The following is an 18,813-nucleotide window of genomic DNA, read 5'->3' as shown; positions in this document are numbered from 1 at the left end:
ATGAGTGAGAGATGCGCTGACAGCCACAGGAAGTGAAGGTTTACGGCCATGTTTTCCACACAATAAGAGGAGACGAGAGAAACAGTTCACATAAATTCACAGGCAGAAAGAATAGGCATGGGAAATCTTCCAGTGAAAAGCAAAAATTAAACTCCAGGATCAGGTACTCAAGCTGAGGATACGAGGAAACATGCACACATGCGGTTCACCTTGACTATGATGGAGAGTGGGTGTGTGTGAAGGTACTCATGCAGGTCACCTCACATGTCACCTCGTATAGGTGGCGCTTTGGCAGTATCGGTGTCGTAGGAATAGAATAACCTACAGTAATCCCCACTAATTGGTCAGGATTAGTATCAGATAGCATACTCAAGGTTGGTAAGACATTATAGTGCCATTAGTTTTTATGTATAGATTTACTCGTAAGCTTTGAATAAAGGAACGCTTTAGAGTGTCAACTGTGACAACCAGGCATGTTTTGTTTACGCTGCATTTCTGGAACCAAATTGCATTATCTCTTGTAAAAAAAAAATCTTAAGACTTCACAAAACATGTTGCATGCATTTGCTTAATAAACATCAGCCAATTCCCCCCCATTCATTTTTCCCTGCGTGAGCTGTTTATGAATGCACTAAACAGACAAGCTCTTTGATCAGCGTGTCTTTAGAAATGAAATCTTTTCAAGCTTTTCACAAGCGCTCTGCATTTGACGTGTTGATTCTGAAATGAGTCGATGTTGAAGGCGCATGATGTAACATTTCTGTGGCAAAATGTCTTAAAGGCCCGTATTACATATTTTTTTGAGTTGTGTGCCAGTGTTATCCAAAAGTTTCCAAGTGTATTCAAACCCAGAGAAATGCGTAATTTTCCTTAAGGTAATGGGGCTTTTTATGTGGTTTCCTGTCAATGCAACACATGAAACACCAGATAATACTTCAGAGAGTGAGGAGGGAAGTCTGCGACTGTGACTCAACATAATGTGAATAAAACTTAAACACATTACCTTGTCCATTAGTCATGTCAGATAGGTTTTCATTGCCAATGGTGGCTTAACAATGAGGACAAGAACTCCCATGCTCCCACGCTGCTTCAAGACATTATCTCTGTCTTTTGCTTTCATTGTTTCGATTGAGGTGCAGAAATTACACACTGCGTTTAAGCGTCCTCTCAGGTAGAATAGGCACCATCTATGCAAATGCTTTGTTAATTTTTATAGTTGCATGTTAGAAAATATACGTATAATGAATGAGGTAAGACTCTACCATACAAAATGATAAATATTCTCAATGTGTCTTCTCATTCAGAGTTACACACTGCCTTGTGGCTGTGAATAAATGCACCTTAACTCAGAAGGCTGGATATTGCCTGTCTGGATCAATAGTATCATATGCTGCCCTCAACAGCTGCACGCATGCAGGGTCATAACACAATATATGGAAGATAAAAGCAAAATGCACTATTGAGATCCCATTGAAAAGCAGCCCTCCGGTGTCCTGCACTATCACCCCGAGCAGCAGTTATGAAAACATCAAACAGGAGACTCCGATTCACAAATACCTTGGGATAACACTGTAGATGCAATGCAGTGATACAGCGCTGCTTTCCCTTGTTGGTACCCAGGCTTTTATTTTATGAATGTGAGGTCAGATTGTGTGTTGATGTAGTAATTTGTAAATGGGACAGTGATATATGAGCTGTTTGGAACTCTTCCAGTGTTAGCTTTAAGCTCCTTTGTGAGTCTTATCCCATCTAATCTATCATGTAAATTCACTTTGGTCATCTCTAAACACAAAGAATAAGCAATCTTAGAACTCCCATGAACATTTCTGACTCCATTTTCAAGTAAATAAGTGTATGCATGTAATTAAGATGTATGAATAACCTACAAGGTAGTTAGTTTGATGATCAAAAAGGATTATTTCCGTAGTGACCGTGCTCCCCCTGCCCTCATTTGTGTCACTAAACTGCTCCTTAATCGTCTAATCTGTTTTCAGAAGAAAAAAAAATCATAAAACAAAATAATTCATGTAAATAATTCATAAAAGCTAATTTTGTAAATGACATCTGCTTTCTCATCACTCTCTTTAACCTTCCTGTCCCTCACACACACACACACCAACATACCTCTGAGCCAGACAGATAAAGCTGTTTAATATAGAGAACCTGGCCTAATGGCATCTTCAGGGGCAGCACTGGCATCACATATGCTAGATAAACAGCCTAATAAGCCTGCCACACCGTCCCACCAATAGATAGCTCTGCCAGGGGATTGTTTGCTTGTTTGTTGTGTGTGCGTGCCAGAGAGAAAGAGAGATGAAGGAAGTCGGTGGCACGGCTTTTGACAGCTGCTAAAATTGCATGGTGGAGTGTGACACCAAAAGTCAAGGCAGAGAGAAACAGCTGCTGCTTGTTTGCTCAGAGGGCCAGATAAATGCTGCCGTCCGACCGCCATCTTTTCTAGAGTGTTTGTGTTGCACGAGAGAAAAATACTGGATTCATGGAGGATGCTGGAAATAGGAAGCGCTAATAACCTTCGTCTTATTTCAATGTTTATTGAACGTTAATTGACTGAATCAGGCTCTCTCCCTGCTTTACTCTGTGTTTCATCTTCTGTGTGTATTTTTAAGAGATTGTTTAATCTCTTATGGCTAACTCTGCAAACTGTCAGCAGGAGTGTTTCTGTGTAATTTTCCGCTAAGCTGGTGTCCTTGCATTGGTAGTACGTAAAGAGGGGGGCAGCCACTCTGCAATTTGTATGTCTTTGGGTATGGGCTCATATGAAAGACACAGACTCTGTGTGTGTGTGCGTGCGTGTGCATGCGTGTGTGTGTGTGTGTGTGTGTGTGTGTGTGTGTGTGTGTGTGTGTGTGTGTGTGTGTGTGTGTGTGTGTGTGTGTGTGTGTGTGTGTGTGTGTGTGCACAAACGGGAGAAACAGGGTCATGGCCACTGGGCCAGGTAATGACTCTCCCACCAGCCCCTCCATGCGGATTTCTGCTCTGTGGACCACCACTCTTAATGATAGCACAAGGAGGCGCACCGAGTGTTGTGTGTGCGTTTGCGTGTTTACGTGCGTCTGTGGACACATGTGCGAGCGAGAGGATGTAGCCAGGCTGAATGTCGGTCGATGTGTGTGATTTGACTGAATCTCTGTGACACAGCTCCTCCTCTACAGTACCTCCTATGTGGGTATTAGTATGTATGGGATTCCACGCAGTGTCTGATGATGCATGGGTAGTATGGTAATTGGGTTTCAGCCGGACCACAGAATGCCTGTTTGCTCTGCACTGGTTTGCCATAAACAGTGGTGTAAGATCAGAAACCCAGTTATGTACTATACAACAAATGCTTAAAAAAATTCACTGCAGGGGAGGCTTTTTTTTGGTTGTGCACAGAAATATGAATGCATGTATGAAGTATTGTATCTTTCCTATATATGTATACACTTTTTGAACACTCGTGTCTCATACTCGTACTGTGCGTGCATGCACTGTATGGCCAGGTGTTTGTTTCCTCCACTGACATGAACATTTAATGGAGCTGAGGATGGCTGGACATCGGCTTTGTGAGAATTTAATAGCTTTCATTTCCCAGACTGCTTGACCTTCTCAGTGCCTCGCATTAGATATGCATTACACCTGAAGTCTCACATGGCCAGATACATCTGCACCCTCTCTTTAGTATATTCTCTCTCTCCGCTCCCCTGAGCCCTTCAGCCTGCGCCCCGCTGATACTCGACTAGTTTCAGCCACAAGGGATCAAACCCTGAATTATACTTTGTCCTACTGCCTTCAAAATGCCAAAAAAAAAAAATACTGCATGTTTGACTCTGACTATGGTCACTGTTTATTTTTGGGTTAGGTTTAGATAAGGGCTAGGTTTAGATAGGGTTAGGGTTAGGATTGGGTAAGGACGCAGTGTTAGGGTTAGGGTTAGGGTTGGTTTCGTTTCCATGATGCTACATTAAACACTGAACTTCCCAAATTTCTCCTTTTAAATTATATTTTTCACAGTTCCACAAACAAAGTTCTGCTCTTTAAGTTCTGCCCTCTTTGTTCTTCCCGTTCTTTTTATGTAGTTTTCAGTCATTTACAGGGTACGTCTCATTATATTGGTGCACATTTCAAACCCTAACCATGAGTCAAAGAATGAGTGGCTGTCAGGCATGTTCGTCGTTAAAGTTAAAGGTTACTATCTGATGATACTGTAGTCTGGTCTGTGTAGCGGGGCTTGCAGTGAATTACCAATTTCAATTCACCACTTAATGTTGATTGATGGGTATTTTTTGGTCTGTGTGCACATACTGCACAGAATAATAAGATCATCTTGTACTCTAAACAGTGTAGTCAATTAAATCATCAAAAGGGCTAAATGATGATGAATATTGTGTGATGAAATATATTATCCACAAGACCATCTATTTTTGAATGGCCATGGCAGCCTCATCAGCAACAATTGCACAGGCAAGAAATCCTTCTCTGCCCTCCTCTCAGTCTCACTCTAATTGTGTCACCTTATCAAAGGCTGGGAGAAACAAGAGTGCAGATTAGTTTCCATTCAGGGCCAATCTAATCCTTTCAGCTCGCTCTCTCATGATGTGTCATTGCCAGTCAGTCAAACAGCTCTGCACAACACCAGTGTTTACTCACCAAATGAATGGATGTTGGACATCTAATTCTCCACCAAAAAGATAGCCCCAGTCAGGCTTTTTATGACTGTTATTTGAAATCTAAATCGCTTTGATTTCTGGGGTTCTCTAAATGGTCCATTCTTTGATGTTTACAAAGGGTGGGATTGTTTCATATTGTTACAAAGGATGCAATCTTTTTTCTTTCAAGGTCTGTCTGGATAGTAATTGAAAACAATTATCCAGTGCTTTGCTCTGATAATACCCACCTCTTACATCAGCTAAACCATGTACAGCATTATCTTCAGTACTCTTTCACTGGAACACCACATCAGGCGGAGCAGCTTCATAAATATCCCCTTCACAGTGGCGCAGGCGTTTGGGGTAATCCAAATCAATATGTGTGCGTGTCTTACACATTGACATGAGAGATTCAGTCAGGATGCACGACCACCTCTTAAAGAAGAACGCATATATCTTAGCTGCTGTCACCCACTAGCATCTCAGTTATTTATGCAGAATGAACATAAACGTGGTAATTATGTAATATGGAAGGGTAAATTTTGAACATGAAATACAAACTGGAACTTCTAGGCCTCTCAAATGTCAAAATACAATAAGTGTATGATTGACAGAATTTAAGTCTTTTTTCATTTTGTCAGTGTCTGCGAGGCAAACACTGTGTTGGCGGATGACATTGCATTGTGCCACAGAAAAAGTGGACTCTGGAGCATTTTTTCACAGGGATGCCATACCTTTTGTTGGTGTAGCTCTCTGCAGAGGCGCTGCCCTTGCAGTGGTCTAATTGGATTGGATAAAAAAAAACCTTGTGTGTGTTTTTTGCCATTGTTCAGTGAGAAGAAAAAGCCTCCCTCTTCTGCTGAGTCACAGTCCCTGCATGGCCCATGTCTGGGATGTCAAAGCTAATAATTCGACCTGTTGCCTGTTTCATCCTACCCAGCAAGTCTGTGACCTTCTGACTCTGAGAAAGAGATGAAACTCACAGCCCCTGAAGGACTATATGACATCTTCAGAGATAAACAGAGGGCAATGCAATTCACTGGCTTGCACGGCCACCTCTTTTTATAAGCAGGATGGTATAACACAAGTCCGTGAAGACATGTATACAGTAAAAGCTGGCATTGTATCATGTCAGGCTAGAGGCCTGCATTCATACAGCAAGAACCATGATACGTAATCAGTGTTGAATATCCTAATCTTTAGGATCAACGCTCAAATGAAGACAACATGAGATCCCATTCTGTTTTTTCACATGTAAATTCATTTGGTTTAGTTGTCTGTTTAGGAGTCTGGCAGAAGGGTCCAACATAAGGGTTTGCAATCACTGGTCTTTTCTTCAGATTGATGTTCCTTGTTGCAGTTGAGCAAGGCTGTTTGTTTTTTAATGAAAATTTCCATGTTCACTCTACATTTGCATAACAAGCAAAACAAATTGCCTTATGTCCACTTCTCAGAGCAAGTGATGTCCCCTCTCTAATGATACTGTGTTAACAGGCCCATGTCCAGTTGTGCCAGGTCTAGTTGTTGCACTCATCAGCTCACAGTGTCTCATTACGTCTTCTTGGCTTGTAACTGCATTAAGATACATTGTAAAACTGCAGTTAAAACTTGTTCGCTGCAAATCTTCTCAGACATAATTATTCCTCATAAACATTGCACATTGTGACCCGCACACATAAAATCAAACCTAAAAATGTTACGTGGTGCACGATTGACATTAACAAGTCTTTGCATAATGTCTTGTTTACTGTCTTTCTGTTGCAGTTTCCCTGCATCATCACCCTTCTATTCCTCGCTTCCCCCGCTGTTATTTACAGCAGCGAGCATCTCCAGAGATGATGTCATAAGCTTTGGCCATATGGAGAGCCAAAGTGAAACACTGATTGCCTTCAGGGCTTTCTGCCAGAAAGCCTTTCTGGCAGAAAGCCTTTAGGAAGTCAGGTGATGTAGAGTAAAGAGCAACAAAGGTCGCTTTGGGAGGAGGTGGTGTGGGTTGAATGAGTCAAACACAGGACTTTCACCCAGGGGACTGAGGTTTATGTCCCATGTACAGTGGTGTGCAAAAGTTTGGGTACCCCTGGTGAAAATTAAAATGGAAAAGGGCTTTAAGCAGACATTTGGGCACCCTGCATGGTCAGTACTTAGTAACACTCCCTTTGGCAAGTATCACAGCTTGTAAAGGCTTTTTGTAGCCAGCTGAGAGACTTTCAGTTCTTATTTGGGGGATTTTTACCCTTCCTTACAAAATGCTTCTAGTTCTGTGAGAGGCTTGGGCCGTCTTTCTTGCATGCACTACTCGTTTGAGGTCAGTCATATTTTTGATGAGGTTTAGGCCGGGGGACTGTGAGGGCTAATGCAAAACTGAGGTGTGCTTTGGATCATTATCCTGTTGTAGAAGCCGTCCTCTTTTCATCTTCAGCTTCCTTACAGACGGTGTGATGTTTGCTTCCAGAATTTGCTGGTATTTAATTGAATCCATTCTTCCCTCTACCAGTGAAATGTTCCCCGTGCCGCTGGCTGCAACACAAGCCCAAAGCATGATCGATCCACCCCCGAGCTTGACAGCGGGAGAGATGTTCTTTTCATGAAATTCTGCACCCTTTTTTCTCCAAATATACCTTCGCACATTGAGACCAGAAAGTTCTATTTTAACTTCATCAGTCCACAGGACCTGCTTCCAAAGAAGACTAAAATATTCCTTTGCAAGTTGTGACATTGAATTTTGTGGTGAGGACGCAGGGAAAGGTTTTCTTCTAATGACTCTCATATGAAGGTCATATTTGTGCGACTGTTGCTACACAGTAGAAGAGTGCACCACAACGCCAGTCTGCTAAATCTTCCTTGCATGTTGATAACGTCACAGTTTGTGTCTAATGACGTTGGTGCCATCTCATTGCCATCTTGTCTTAGTCATGTAATGTAGTCATGCAAGTACTAAGGTTTTTTTCCAAGGGAGCTGATTTTTCTGTGCTCACAAAAACAGCAATTGTTATATTTGTTATAGTCGCACTGCTGTCGTGGATGCCAATCTGCCTAATAGTATGGAAAGTAAAACCCCCCACACACACACTGAATGAGGAATTGCATTGAGTTACAGAAACAAGTGGAGCACAGGCTAGCCCAGGCTTGACACCATAGCTTTGTCTTTCTGTAGGGTTCAGCGAGGTATAACAAGCATTTATCAATGCTGAGCACATCTCTCATAAATCAAAACACTGCTTGGCATCTCTGTATGGTTCGACCTGTGACGCCACAGCATCCTTTGAGATGTGCAAAGATAAGGGGGAGAAACTGCATACTGTATACTGCGTTTTTTTATCATCTAAGACACAATTATAACCTTAACTCCACATATGTCGGTCAGTTAGTTCAGGGTTAGGTATGAGCCAGCTGTAAAAGATCTCACATTCACTTCTAAAGCTGTTTTCATTTTCCAAATGATCTGTGCTTGATATGTAGGTGGGCTGGTCCACGTCTTCCCGAGCACGGCCAAAGTCCATTGGCAAAGACTCTTAACAGGATAATAAACAACATTAAACTGGAACCTGGAAAATTACCAGTCAGTTAGAATTAATAGCATCTCATTTACACTGTCCACAAAGACTGTAAGGTGAGAAATGTTTTCTCATGACTGGGGGTTTTTATTCTTGGAAGTATATCTCCCTTCACACAGTCTGGTTCATGTATGAAAGCGTTTGATTGAAGCTAATCTGAGGGCCTTTATTAGGTGCTTATTGTTATCAGTGTTTATTATTTTGTTCTGTAATTTCTTAAAATAAATGTCCTATGCTGCTCTCAGCATCCTTAAGGAATCAATAAAATGTAGGTGTTTATAAAGATATTGAGAAGAAGAGCGCATAGATGCATATTTACTGTGTATCTGACAGAGTGGGAGAAATTGATTGAATGGCATAAACCTGTTCATTCATTTGCTATTCAGTTGCAATGATTCAGTTGCTCAGAGTGATGATTCACTTAGAGAGATTGTGCCAGTAAATGCTAATAATACATTTTAGGCATGAAATTTGGGGCTTTTCAACCAAAACAGTGACACTGTCAGGGAGAGAGCACAAAGACAGAAACCTCATTATACGAATACACACACAAATAAACACAAGGCGAACGCAAAATGTCCCACTGAGCATCTTTTTACGCCGCTGTTCTTCCATGTGTGTAAACATCCGACCTGTGGGTATGTGAGGAAGCAAACTTAAGTGTGTATGTTTTTATGTATATTTGTACGCCAAAGCGGGTTTTTGTGTGCGCTGTTTGCCAGGGGGTACTTATATGATGTGGTCTTATTAAATCAGTGCTAGAAAAGGAGGAACAGACAGGAGTGATAGAGAAGCACAAAGGAACCCGAAGCGATTAAACCCCTACTCAAACCGGCTTAGCAGCGAAAGCTTCACAGAAAGCCAACAATGGTTGCCTTCCTTTTAAATCTTGGCTCTCTTTTGCTTTCTTTTCCACACTCTCTCCCTCTCTCTCCTGCACTACCCCTCCTCCTGCTCTCTCCCCCTCTCTCAAACAGATTATTTCTTTTCTTTTTCTGTATGTCTGTCTTCTTTGCGGCACGTTAGGCCGCTTAACTTTACAATGCTCATGTCAGGTCAAAACCCACCCTCCCTCAATCTCCCAAATTCAGGATAAAAAGCGTCTTGCTGCATAAGGTATTACTGTATCTCAGACGTCAACCACCTCGAAAGTCTTTCTTTCATCCATTCATTACGACCCCTTCCTTTCTTTTCATTCTTTTCTTTCTCTAAAGGAGTTTTAGGACACTCTGGATTTGCCAGGTTGTTAATTGCGCAGCAAGTTTTTGTCTAAATCAATAGGGGACTTGCATAAGTTTATGAGGGGATTAGATGAGAACCAGAGTTGGTGTGTACGTGAGGAGACGAGTAGAAGGTTGAGGTTATATCGCAACGCGGGGCGTTTGAGTTCCCGCTGAATTTCTCACCGAGCATACATTTATCAACAACTTCAAGCTTCATCAGTGTTTTATCAGCCATTTCTGCTGTAATGTTTAACTTAGAGACTTTCCTCTGGAGGTGTTTTGTGGGAATGAATTGCAGTTCAAACCCATTTAGATGTTCAAACTATGGGGAGTTACCCTGCAGTATGTCAGGGGATAATGTCTGGAACAGGAGCTAGTAAATTCCTCTTGGAGCACAAAGGGTCCAGTCCCCCAACTCCCCAAACCACTGTAGTGGACTGGATTAGACCACCTGGTGTGGTATTAAGAGATGGAGGAATCCATCCCTGCCCCCCTCCCACCCCCACCAACATCCAGATCTCCACCTGCACTTGGCATTGCCCATGAATGCCAGTCATTAAGATAGCCTTACAAAGACGGGGGCTACCTCTTTCCCAATGGGCCGGCTCCACTTCCACACACACAGCAGCCATTGTTTTAAATGCCACTGCTCCCGCCCCCTGGAGACCGGGTTTCCATTCACCGGCCACTGTAGCTAGTACGCCGCAAGAGAGGAAATATGATAAATGTGTCTAACTTTGTCTGTCAGGGAGCGGCGGGGCATTCTCTTTTTCCCAGGTGCCAACAGGTGGGACGGGGTAAGCCCTGGTCAGGTTACGAGATTCAGTGTGTATGTGCGTTTGTCATCCATGAATAACGCCCCTTCTCTTGTGTTTTTTTTTTTTTTTCCAGGTGCACCAGAAAGGAGAAATGCGAGCGCTCATCAGAGCCCCGTCGCTTTGCATCAGACATCAAGCAGTGCGTGCGCCTCAGTGTCCACCCAAACAACATCTCAGTGTCCCAGTTCAGTGTGACGGTGAGTGGAAACACACTACTCCTCAAATACACTGAGAGACAGTTACCTGTTTTCTAAAGCCTCACGCAGTTTCTTCATCTATACTAGTTGTCATTATCTTGTTGTTTTATTCTTTTTTTCTTTTAAATGCCATTTAAAGGATGAAATGTAGTGAAATTTTAATTAGAAGTAATTCAACGAAGTTTTTGTTCAGTTCAGCAGTCATTTGTTTTAGTGGAGCCATATTGCAGTAAACAGTGAGGCTAGCTGAACATGTTCCTAGTGAGAAAATCTTGTCTGGCAGATTGACAATATCACACTCTCAAGCATAATTTGTAATGCGATGTAATTATGCTCTAGATACTGATTAGTAGCTGGTGTTAACTCTATAATCCTGCTTTACATCATTTTACCGCCTGCCAACATGCATCCTTCAAATCCTGACCTCACAACTTTCAGTCCCGTCCAGTGAAATACTCTCCCAACAAATGTCAACAATCATTAACAGCACACAGTTTAGCTCAGCAATGTTTATTGTGATTGTTGGCAACTAAATGCAGCCCTTTTTTTCCCCTGGACATTTCATTCTAAAACAGCTGCCGTAGTTAAGGGCTCTGAATGGTTTTTGATTGTTTAAGTGTATTGATTAGTGTGCAAGGCGCTTTAATAGATTGTAAAAAAAAAAATGTCTCTGCAGGAGCTGGACAAATACAAACACTTTTTGTGTAGTTGCTTTTGGCTTTGTTTTCTCCACTTTTCAGCTGAGTCTGTGTTAGCACTCATTCTCATTATCTGTTAAATAACACAGGTGCTCATTTATTCCCTGATTCTGCATATAGTTTATGTTGCTATGTATAGACTCCAGTGATGTGTTGCATTTGGGTGCAATTAATCAAACACCCATGGCTGTTTCCTCACTTTGTCCCCTTGCACTTCTCTAGATTTCACCTCCACTAAAGGCCAATTCTTGATTTGGCATTTATTTCTAACTGGGGCAGGAACATGTGGCTGCTAGTGTTTTAATGGCTGCATGTCTCCACCTAAGGGTGTGTGCTTTTACCGCATGCTCAGGAGAAGATGTCACATGTCATGGCTTACTGTTTTTCTTCAAAACTCAGCGTGTTGAAAGATACCCTATATCAAAGGTTGCAACAATGATGTTGTGAAAATCCTATTGACCTTAATCACCTTAAGCGATGTCACATTTCAGTTCCCATTTCCTTTTTAATGTCGGTTTGGAAAGGGCTTTGAATCTCTGCCACCAAGTGCATAAATATCCAATATGATTTTCTAAGGTCAAGCCTGAATGACTATTCTCCATCTGTGTTTGCTCTGAGGGTCACATGAGAGGTGTTGATTTTCTGAGGTACACCTCTGCATCCTTCTAATGATATTCATGGGCTGTGTGTGTGTATGTGTGTGTGAGCCTTTAGAGAGTGTTTAACCTTTTCCCAGCGAGCAGCCTTTACCCAAAGGCTATGCCACACGTATCCCATCCAGCTGATTGCAGGGCAGAGGCTTGTGCCAGACAGACAGGGGCTCCTCCTTAACCTTTGTGTTATTAAATATTTGTTTGGAAAGATAAGCCAAGGCTTTCTCGAGAGCAACAGGCGCTTTCCACTGCAGACCCATTCGAAGAAAATCTATTATTTTCTTACATTTAATCTCTTTGGCTGTTGATGAAAAGTTGCTTTTTTTATAGCGAAAGCCTCAACAGGAATAGTTTCTATATCCTTACATATATTAAAGTTAAACTATGTATTCGTTTCAAGTCTTAACACAAATAAAAACCTGACGAAATTGCAGAATGGAAGTAGATATAAAGTCGAGTCAAAGCCTTTTTTTCTCCGCTGTCTTTTGTCTGGCATCAGCTTTTGAATAAATTCTCACCAATCGTTTGCAGCTAGGACTATTTTTTCTCACCATGGCAACATGAATAGCCCATCACCACATATCCTTTGCATTAGATATGGTGTTTAGTAAACTACAGGAGGGCATTTGTGTATGTGTATGTGCGTGTAGCGGATGTTTCTGTTCATGAGTAGGTTATTTTCGTATTTATGCAGCCCTGCTGTGGCTGGACTTCGCCGTGACTACTCTAAATGTAATTGAGGAAACTCAAGGTCTGGCTGAATTCCCTCCTTAAAAGGAAAAATAAATTAAAGCGAGAGAAGAAGGTGAGAGGAAGAGTGAGCAACGAATGAGAGAGCGGATGTGTAAGAGATAGAAGCCCAGTTGTGCACTGTCCATCTTACAGGGGAAGCTGTTTATGTGTTCACGCCTTTTCATTAAACAGCAATATAAAAACAGCGCGGGTCAGCCCGACTCCGCCACTGAGGCAGTTTTCAGCCTCACACCACAAGTGCACTATGGACCGCACCTCAAATCAATGCCCGGACCAAGGCCCACTGTGGACACACTTTTCCATCAATATGTATATTTTGGTCTTGACCCCACTCCACCCCCCTCCACAACCCTCTTTTTTCCTTCTGATTCAAGGACAGCGGGTTTTTTTCTTTCTTCCACCTGCTCCACCTGAAGCCAGTTTCTGCTGAGATGCAGAGAGAGCTTACACAGCGTTTTCTAGATGGAAAGATTTGCATTCTCTATTTCCCAGAGTCCACTTTTCTCACCCTGTCCAGCAGCCTGTATGCCTGCGCGGTTCTCTCCTCCGTTCTTCACTGTGTTATTCTTCAGCTCAGTCCTCCTGCAAACTCTGTCCTCCTCTTGTCCATAGTCTCATAGCATCCTGCACTTTGCTTCCCCTGTCTACATTCAGTTGACTCCTCTAACTCCTCATCCTTCCACTTACCTTTTGTCATTTCTTTCACTCTCTCACATAAAAGCACTTATTGTTCTTGCTGAGCCAGAGAGTCAGGACATTATAATGCAATGTTAAATCCATACAGCTCATTAATGCCACAGGGCATTATGTTAGGGAGCTCAGAAGGCAGTAGTGCTTGTGACTATCAGATTTCAGTTTTGAGTCTATCTGCATCAGAGTGTTTTAATGTCGTTTGGACGTCTGGGCAGGATGCATCTGATCACTGAACCTCTCATTCAGGAAGTCCCCCTGTGGCTCCTCTGGCCGCTGACCACACTGCAGGTGGATCTTTGCTCTGCACAGAGCTCGCAGCTGTGCTTCTCATCAGCAGTACTGTGTTACAGTCATATCTGAAGAACAAACTGGCTCCAAAACTGATCTGAAGTGCCCACAGATGTGGGAGTTTGAGCCCTGTAATCACATGATATCAGTTGGGGCACAGATCTAATTTGTTTATCTCTCACCGTAGTTACCATAATAAAATGGACTTCGCCAGTAATATTCACTTTGTGGTGTTATGAATGTGAAATTTAATGAATCCTCCCTACTTCCGATGACTTTCATGAGCTCATTTCATTATTCTTTTATTATATTTCTATTGTATCATATGTCTGGTAAAAGCCCATGAAATTACTATAAAGTGACTAGCATGTTATTGCACAGAATACAGACAATTCTTAACACCCTTTTCTACCTTTCCCCTCGCTACAGTTGGTGTTGGAGGCCCATAATGTCCCAGAACTTTCCGCGGGTGTCAACTGCACCTTTGAGGACCTGGCTGAGATGAATGGTTTGGTGGAGGGCAACCGGATCAAGTGCTCCTCTCCAGCTGAGAAAGAGATGCCACGCATTATTGTTGACAAAGGTAAAGGTGGACCTTTTGCAGCCTTTTTGCCCAAAAGAACCATCAGTGAAGCAGTGGATGTCACTCTATTGGCATTTGATTTGATGTTTGGGTCGCACACATATACCGAAACTATTCCTGTGTACATGAACATCAACACCAGCAAAGCTTGCTGATAACCTGTCGAAATGTCATGATTTGTAATATAAAGAAAAAACCATTGCTAGCATCAACTAGTACAACATTAAAGCAGCTGTTGAATACAAACATGTCTGTCACAGAGACATGCATTCATGCGCATGCCCCCATGATAGTCCTAGGGCTATGATTGTTCTATGAATTTTTGTTTTCTCGTTGCCATCAGTAACTCAGTGGGCCTCGGAGCAGCGCCCTAGGACATGTTTAGTAATCGAATGAACACTAGTTACTAGGCTGCTGTGGGATTTATTTACCACCCTCCCTCAAAGTGGATATGCTCCAGAGGGGAGTGATGGGACCCATGTTAACCCCAGTGTGAAAAAGAATATGAAGCTGCACAGCTAAGTGTTTTACCGCAGCATTTCAGCTAATTTAGTGCCTGGAGATTACACAGTCCTCACAGACAGTGTCACTGTTTCCATTGCTTTTAAGAAGCAAACACATTTCTGACAATATTCATTCACAAGCAAAGAGGAGAAAATCTATTTTTCTCTCTCTAATTCCCCTGCTCTTAACCTCCCCTCTCCGTGGTCGGCCGAGCCTGGTCTAATTGAACAAAGCTTCCATCTGGGAAGGCCTGTCCCCAGGCAGGCAGGCAATCCTTCATCACCAACACTCATTCTGTCCCCATGTTGAGATAATGAAGATGCCATCTCCTTCCATGCTTCCACAAAAAGAAAAGATGAATAATGAATGAAAGGAGAAAATAGAACAGAAAAAGGCAATCAATTACGCTCAAAATTTAAACACAAAGGAATGCTTGCTGATGTTTTTTTAGACCCCACCGCTCTTGATTGCCGAGCTCTGAAGATGAAAGATGACAAAATGATATTAACACTTAGTTGTGTGTCACTTGTAAAAATGTTATCTGTATTTTATTTATTTTTATTTTATTTTTTTTTTAGATATTGGAGCCGAAAAACAAACATTAGATTTAGTGCAGTCTTAAGTGCAGAGAGCTTAAGTGAGCAGACCATCAAGAAATTACAGTGCTGGAGAGACCTTTTAGGCCTCCGCTTTACGCATGCACAAATACTCACACTTCCCTTCATTTATTCAGTGCACCCACATGAACAGAAGCCTCACACACACACACACACACACACACACACACACACACACACACACACACACACACTGCCATGAACAAACATACTGCACCACTGCAATAAAATAATCCACTGACAGACAGCACACATGTACAGATGTAAGGCTGACAGGGACCCTGAGGGTGCTTTGGGGAATTAAAGGCATTTGTTTAATGTTTGCCATGTCACAGCCACATGTAAAGCTGGCAATGCTGCAGTCATACAAGCATAGATGAGTGGATATGTACTCTCAGACACACATAAATAAAGCGCACAGCATTTCTTCTTGTCTTTTGCTTCATCTTTTTCGTTCACACCCAAAAATGCACATGGTTAAACCCTGCTTCGGAAGAAAATCTTCCACATTTTTGCCTGTATTTGAACCTTTCATCCTCCATCTTTACTAGTTCTCATTAGCCTAAGCTTGGTTGAAAGAGAGAAAAGAAGGGAGAGTGATGGAGGGAGTGAAGAGAGGGAGGGATAGATAGGGTTAGCAGGCTTCAAGGTAACATTTAGGTGGCCTAATTAGGACAGATCCGTTGTCAGCGGTGCTTTACTGTGATTGATGAATGATTCCTTCTTTGTTAGAGAGACGGAGAGAGACACGGGGGAGAAGGAGTCGCAGTGTGGAAGGAAGCAAGGAGACCTGTGTGTAGAGATAAAGTGGGGATGAGAGAGAGAGGTACAGAGGTAGTGTAGCGAGAGAGTAGTTAGATGTGTGGATGTGCTGTTGAATTAAACATGAACTCCTTCATTAGGGCCAGACAAAAGGACACACCAAATACAGATGAGGCACACCTCGCATACACACACACACTTGCACACGCAAACACACACACAGTTTCTGTTTCATCTTTATCCCCCTTTACCTTGTCAAAGACACTCTCAAAGACTTTTCCGGGGGAATATTTTCCATCCCAAGGGAAACGTGTGTGCACCAACTTTTATTGTCTCCTGTAAGGCTGCAGGGATAGGGAGACTTAACCCAACAAAACCCTTCTACTCTCCCCGTCTCTTAAGATACTGCATTTTACCACCGCAACAGGCTGAGCACCTGTGGCTCAAAGCAGCGCAGTCATCTTTCCTTCATGGGAAAATCTAATGTGACTCGACACTGAAAAAGGATATGTGAACAAGTGAATAAAAAGATTATCTTACAGGCAGGGGCTCTTTAGAAGTGCCTACCCACTGCTCTTGCTGGAAAAGTAGCTGTGACATGCAACCATTACCATTATAATACTATTTTATTTCTGCTGCTTATTTCAAGAGTTGAATAAAAATGTCAATAAATGCTTCCGAAACAAAAGCATTTCTCGCTCCTCTTTGTTCTTCTTCTTCTCCTTCTGTCTCCCTCTGTGCAACAAACTATTAATCTTGACTACGGATCTGTTTTCTCTAGGCGACCACCAGATTGTGCAGCTCTACCTGAAGTCCAAGGAGACAGGCCTGGCATTCGCTAACACCAGTTTTGTGTTCTACAACTGTAGCGTGCACAAGTCGTAAGTCTATTTATAGCTCTCGAGAGCGCTTCTCCCTAGCTTGTCATATTTCTGATCTCTTCATATTGATGAAAAAACTGTCTGATTCATAAGCTGTTGGAAATTGTATTGTTTATATCAGTAAGTCGGCATATTGAGCTTCTGTTCCCTTGTGTGTATCTGCTAATTCACGACCCTGTCTTGCCTCCTCTCTGCTCCGTTCAGGTGTCTGTCTTGTGTGAGTAGTCCTTACCAGTGCCACTGGTGTAAATACAGGCATGACTGTACCCACGACCCTCGCACATGTTCCTTCCAGGAGGGCCGAGTCAAGAAGCCGGAGGTGAGTCCCAGGCCAGGCGATAGAAGTGTACTTTTTTCTTATTTGTACGTTAACTCCAATTATCCAGTCATCAAACCCGCCTGTAGGTGCTGCTAGGAAAGTGGAACTTTCAGTGGAGGGCTGAGCTGTTGTCAGGGGGCCCAGAATTTCTAGCAACGCGTTTGCCTGTAAGTTCAAAGACAAACGGTCGCCCATTAAGACAATGTCCAAGAATTCCCATAGCTTTTAATGCTGCCCAGCTCCGGCCAGCCTCTTCGTATTGAGCCAGCTCAGTAATAAAACATGGTGAAGTAAATTGAGGGGAAATGTTTGGCTACGTGAAACTAATAGCCATCATTCTAGGTTTCGCATGCAAAAAGAGTTATGTTAAAAGGATTGAGACACCTTTTGGCTGTAGTGCTTCCATCTGGCATGAGTCTCTTGGCATGTCTCGCTCTTGACTGCACATCAAAGGGCAGTGGAAACTAATAAAACGGAGCCATTTCCTCTCGCCCATCCCTATTCCCTGCGACAGCTTAGTCTGTGTGAATTATCAATAGTATTGGCAGCCAGTTCTATTCCCGTCGAAGCAGAGCCCACCGTAATTAGGCTGCTCTGCTGCAGAGGACAAGCCACTCACTGGATGGGGTACATTCAGTGAATGCCCCCAACCCGCCCAGTCGCCGTCCTGTGAGAGAGGTCTCACTCTGATTTAGAGTCCCTGCCACAACGGCGGCCTTCAGGGCAGAGCAAGGAGGTAAAAGAAGGTTTGGGTGTGTGCCCACGCATGTGTGTAACCTCTGCTGTGAGCCAGTGGGTACAATATGAGTGTGTCAGCGTGCCTCTATGTATTTTTATGAGTGTGTGTTTATCTGAATACAGTTTTTCCCTGCCTGTGCCCTGCCAAATCACGGTAGTTTTCGGGGGAGGCTTTTACGGGGAGTTAGTGGCCTGTTAATCCTAGCCTGAGGTGAGCTATGATGAAGATCACTAGTGCTCATGTCTGGGTTGGCAGACGCTGCACGACGGGCAGGGACAAGCTTAGCCAGATTGCCTCCTTTGATGAGCAGTCTGCTCTCAATTGTGTTATTCCACCCATGTTTCCCCCGAGCCATTCAACCTGTGCAGACGATATTATTTTCTTTTTCCGCCTTTTCCATTATCCTTTTGAACCTTCCTGCTTAGTCAGGCCCAAGCCTGAGTCTTTTGCAGGTTTACGTTTCCAATTAACTCAGGGGCTGGTGGTCAATATTGACTGAGGATAATAATGTGTGTCCTATTGTGTTGCTGACTAAAAGAAAACCATAAATAAAGCGGAGGGGATTTGGTATTTGCACATTAATGACATCCCTTTTTTGACGTGTTGTTTCATAAAAAGCAGGTGTTTTGCAGGCTTAATGATTTTTAATTTGCTTTTAATTAACCCTTCAAATCCAAGGTCATGTATTTGCTGCCAGATTTTTGGTTTCCACTGAATTAATAATTTAGACACACACACAAGCTTAAGAACATGCAGACACACGCACGACTATCCATTGAATCATTCCCAAATTTCACAAAAGGCTACAAGTCAACTTTGCTCTGTGAAATGGGATGGCCTCTTTCTGCTGCAGATGACTTTTTGTGTACTATTACAATTAAGGGA

The 18,813-nt window shown here is 42.7% G+C and overlaps 1 protein-coding gene across 3 annotated transcripts in view; it reads left to right on the top strand.

The window, feature by feature from the left end:
• Nucleotides 1-18,813, top strand: part of plxna4 (plexin A4) — a 231,080-nt gene that overhangs the window by 151,387 nt on the left and 60,880 nt on the right. For all 3 annotated transcript variants that reach the window (XM_070992584.1, XM_070992585.1, XM_070992586.1), the window contains exons 6-9: nt 10,315-10,438; nt 13,953-14,106; nt 16,771-16,870; nt 17,075-17,189. In XM_070992584.1, the coding sequence (XP_070848685.1) occupies nt 10,315-10,438; nt 13,953-14,106; nt 16,771-16,870; nt 17,075-17,189 (493 nt within the window). The remainder of the gene's footprint in view (nt 1-10,314; nt 10,439-13,952; nt 14,107-16,770; nt 16,871-17,074; nt 17,190-18,813) is intronic.

This window comes from Chaetodon trifascialis, chromosome 22, assembly GCF_039877785.1.
Source record: "Chaetodon trifascialis isolate fChaTrf1 chromosome 22, fChaTrf1.hap1, whole genome shotgun sequence".
NCBI classification, from domain to species: Eukaryota; Metazoa; Chordata; class Actinopteri; order Chaetodontiformes; family Chaetodontidae; genus Chaetodon; species Chaetodon trifascialis.
This window is presented reverse-complemented; position numbering and strand designations above follow the sequence as displayed.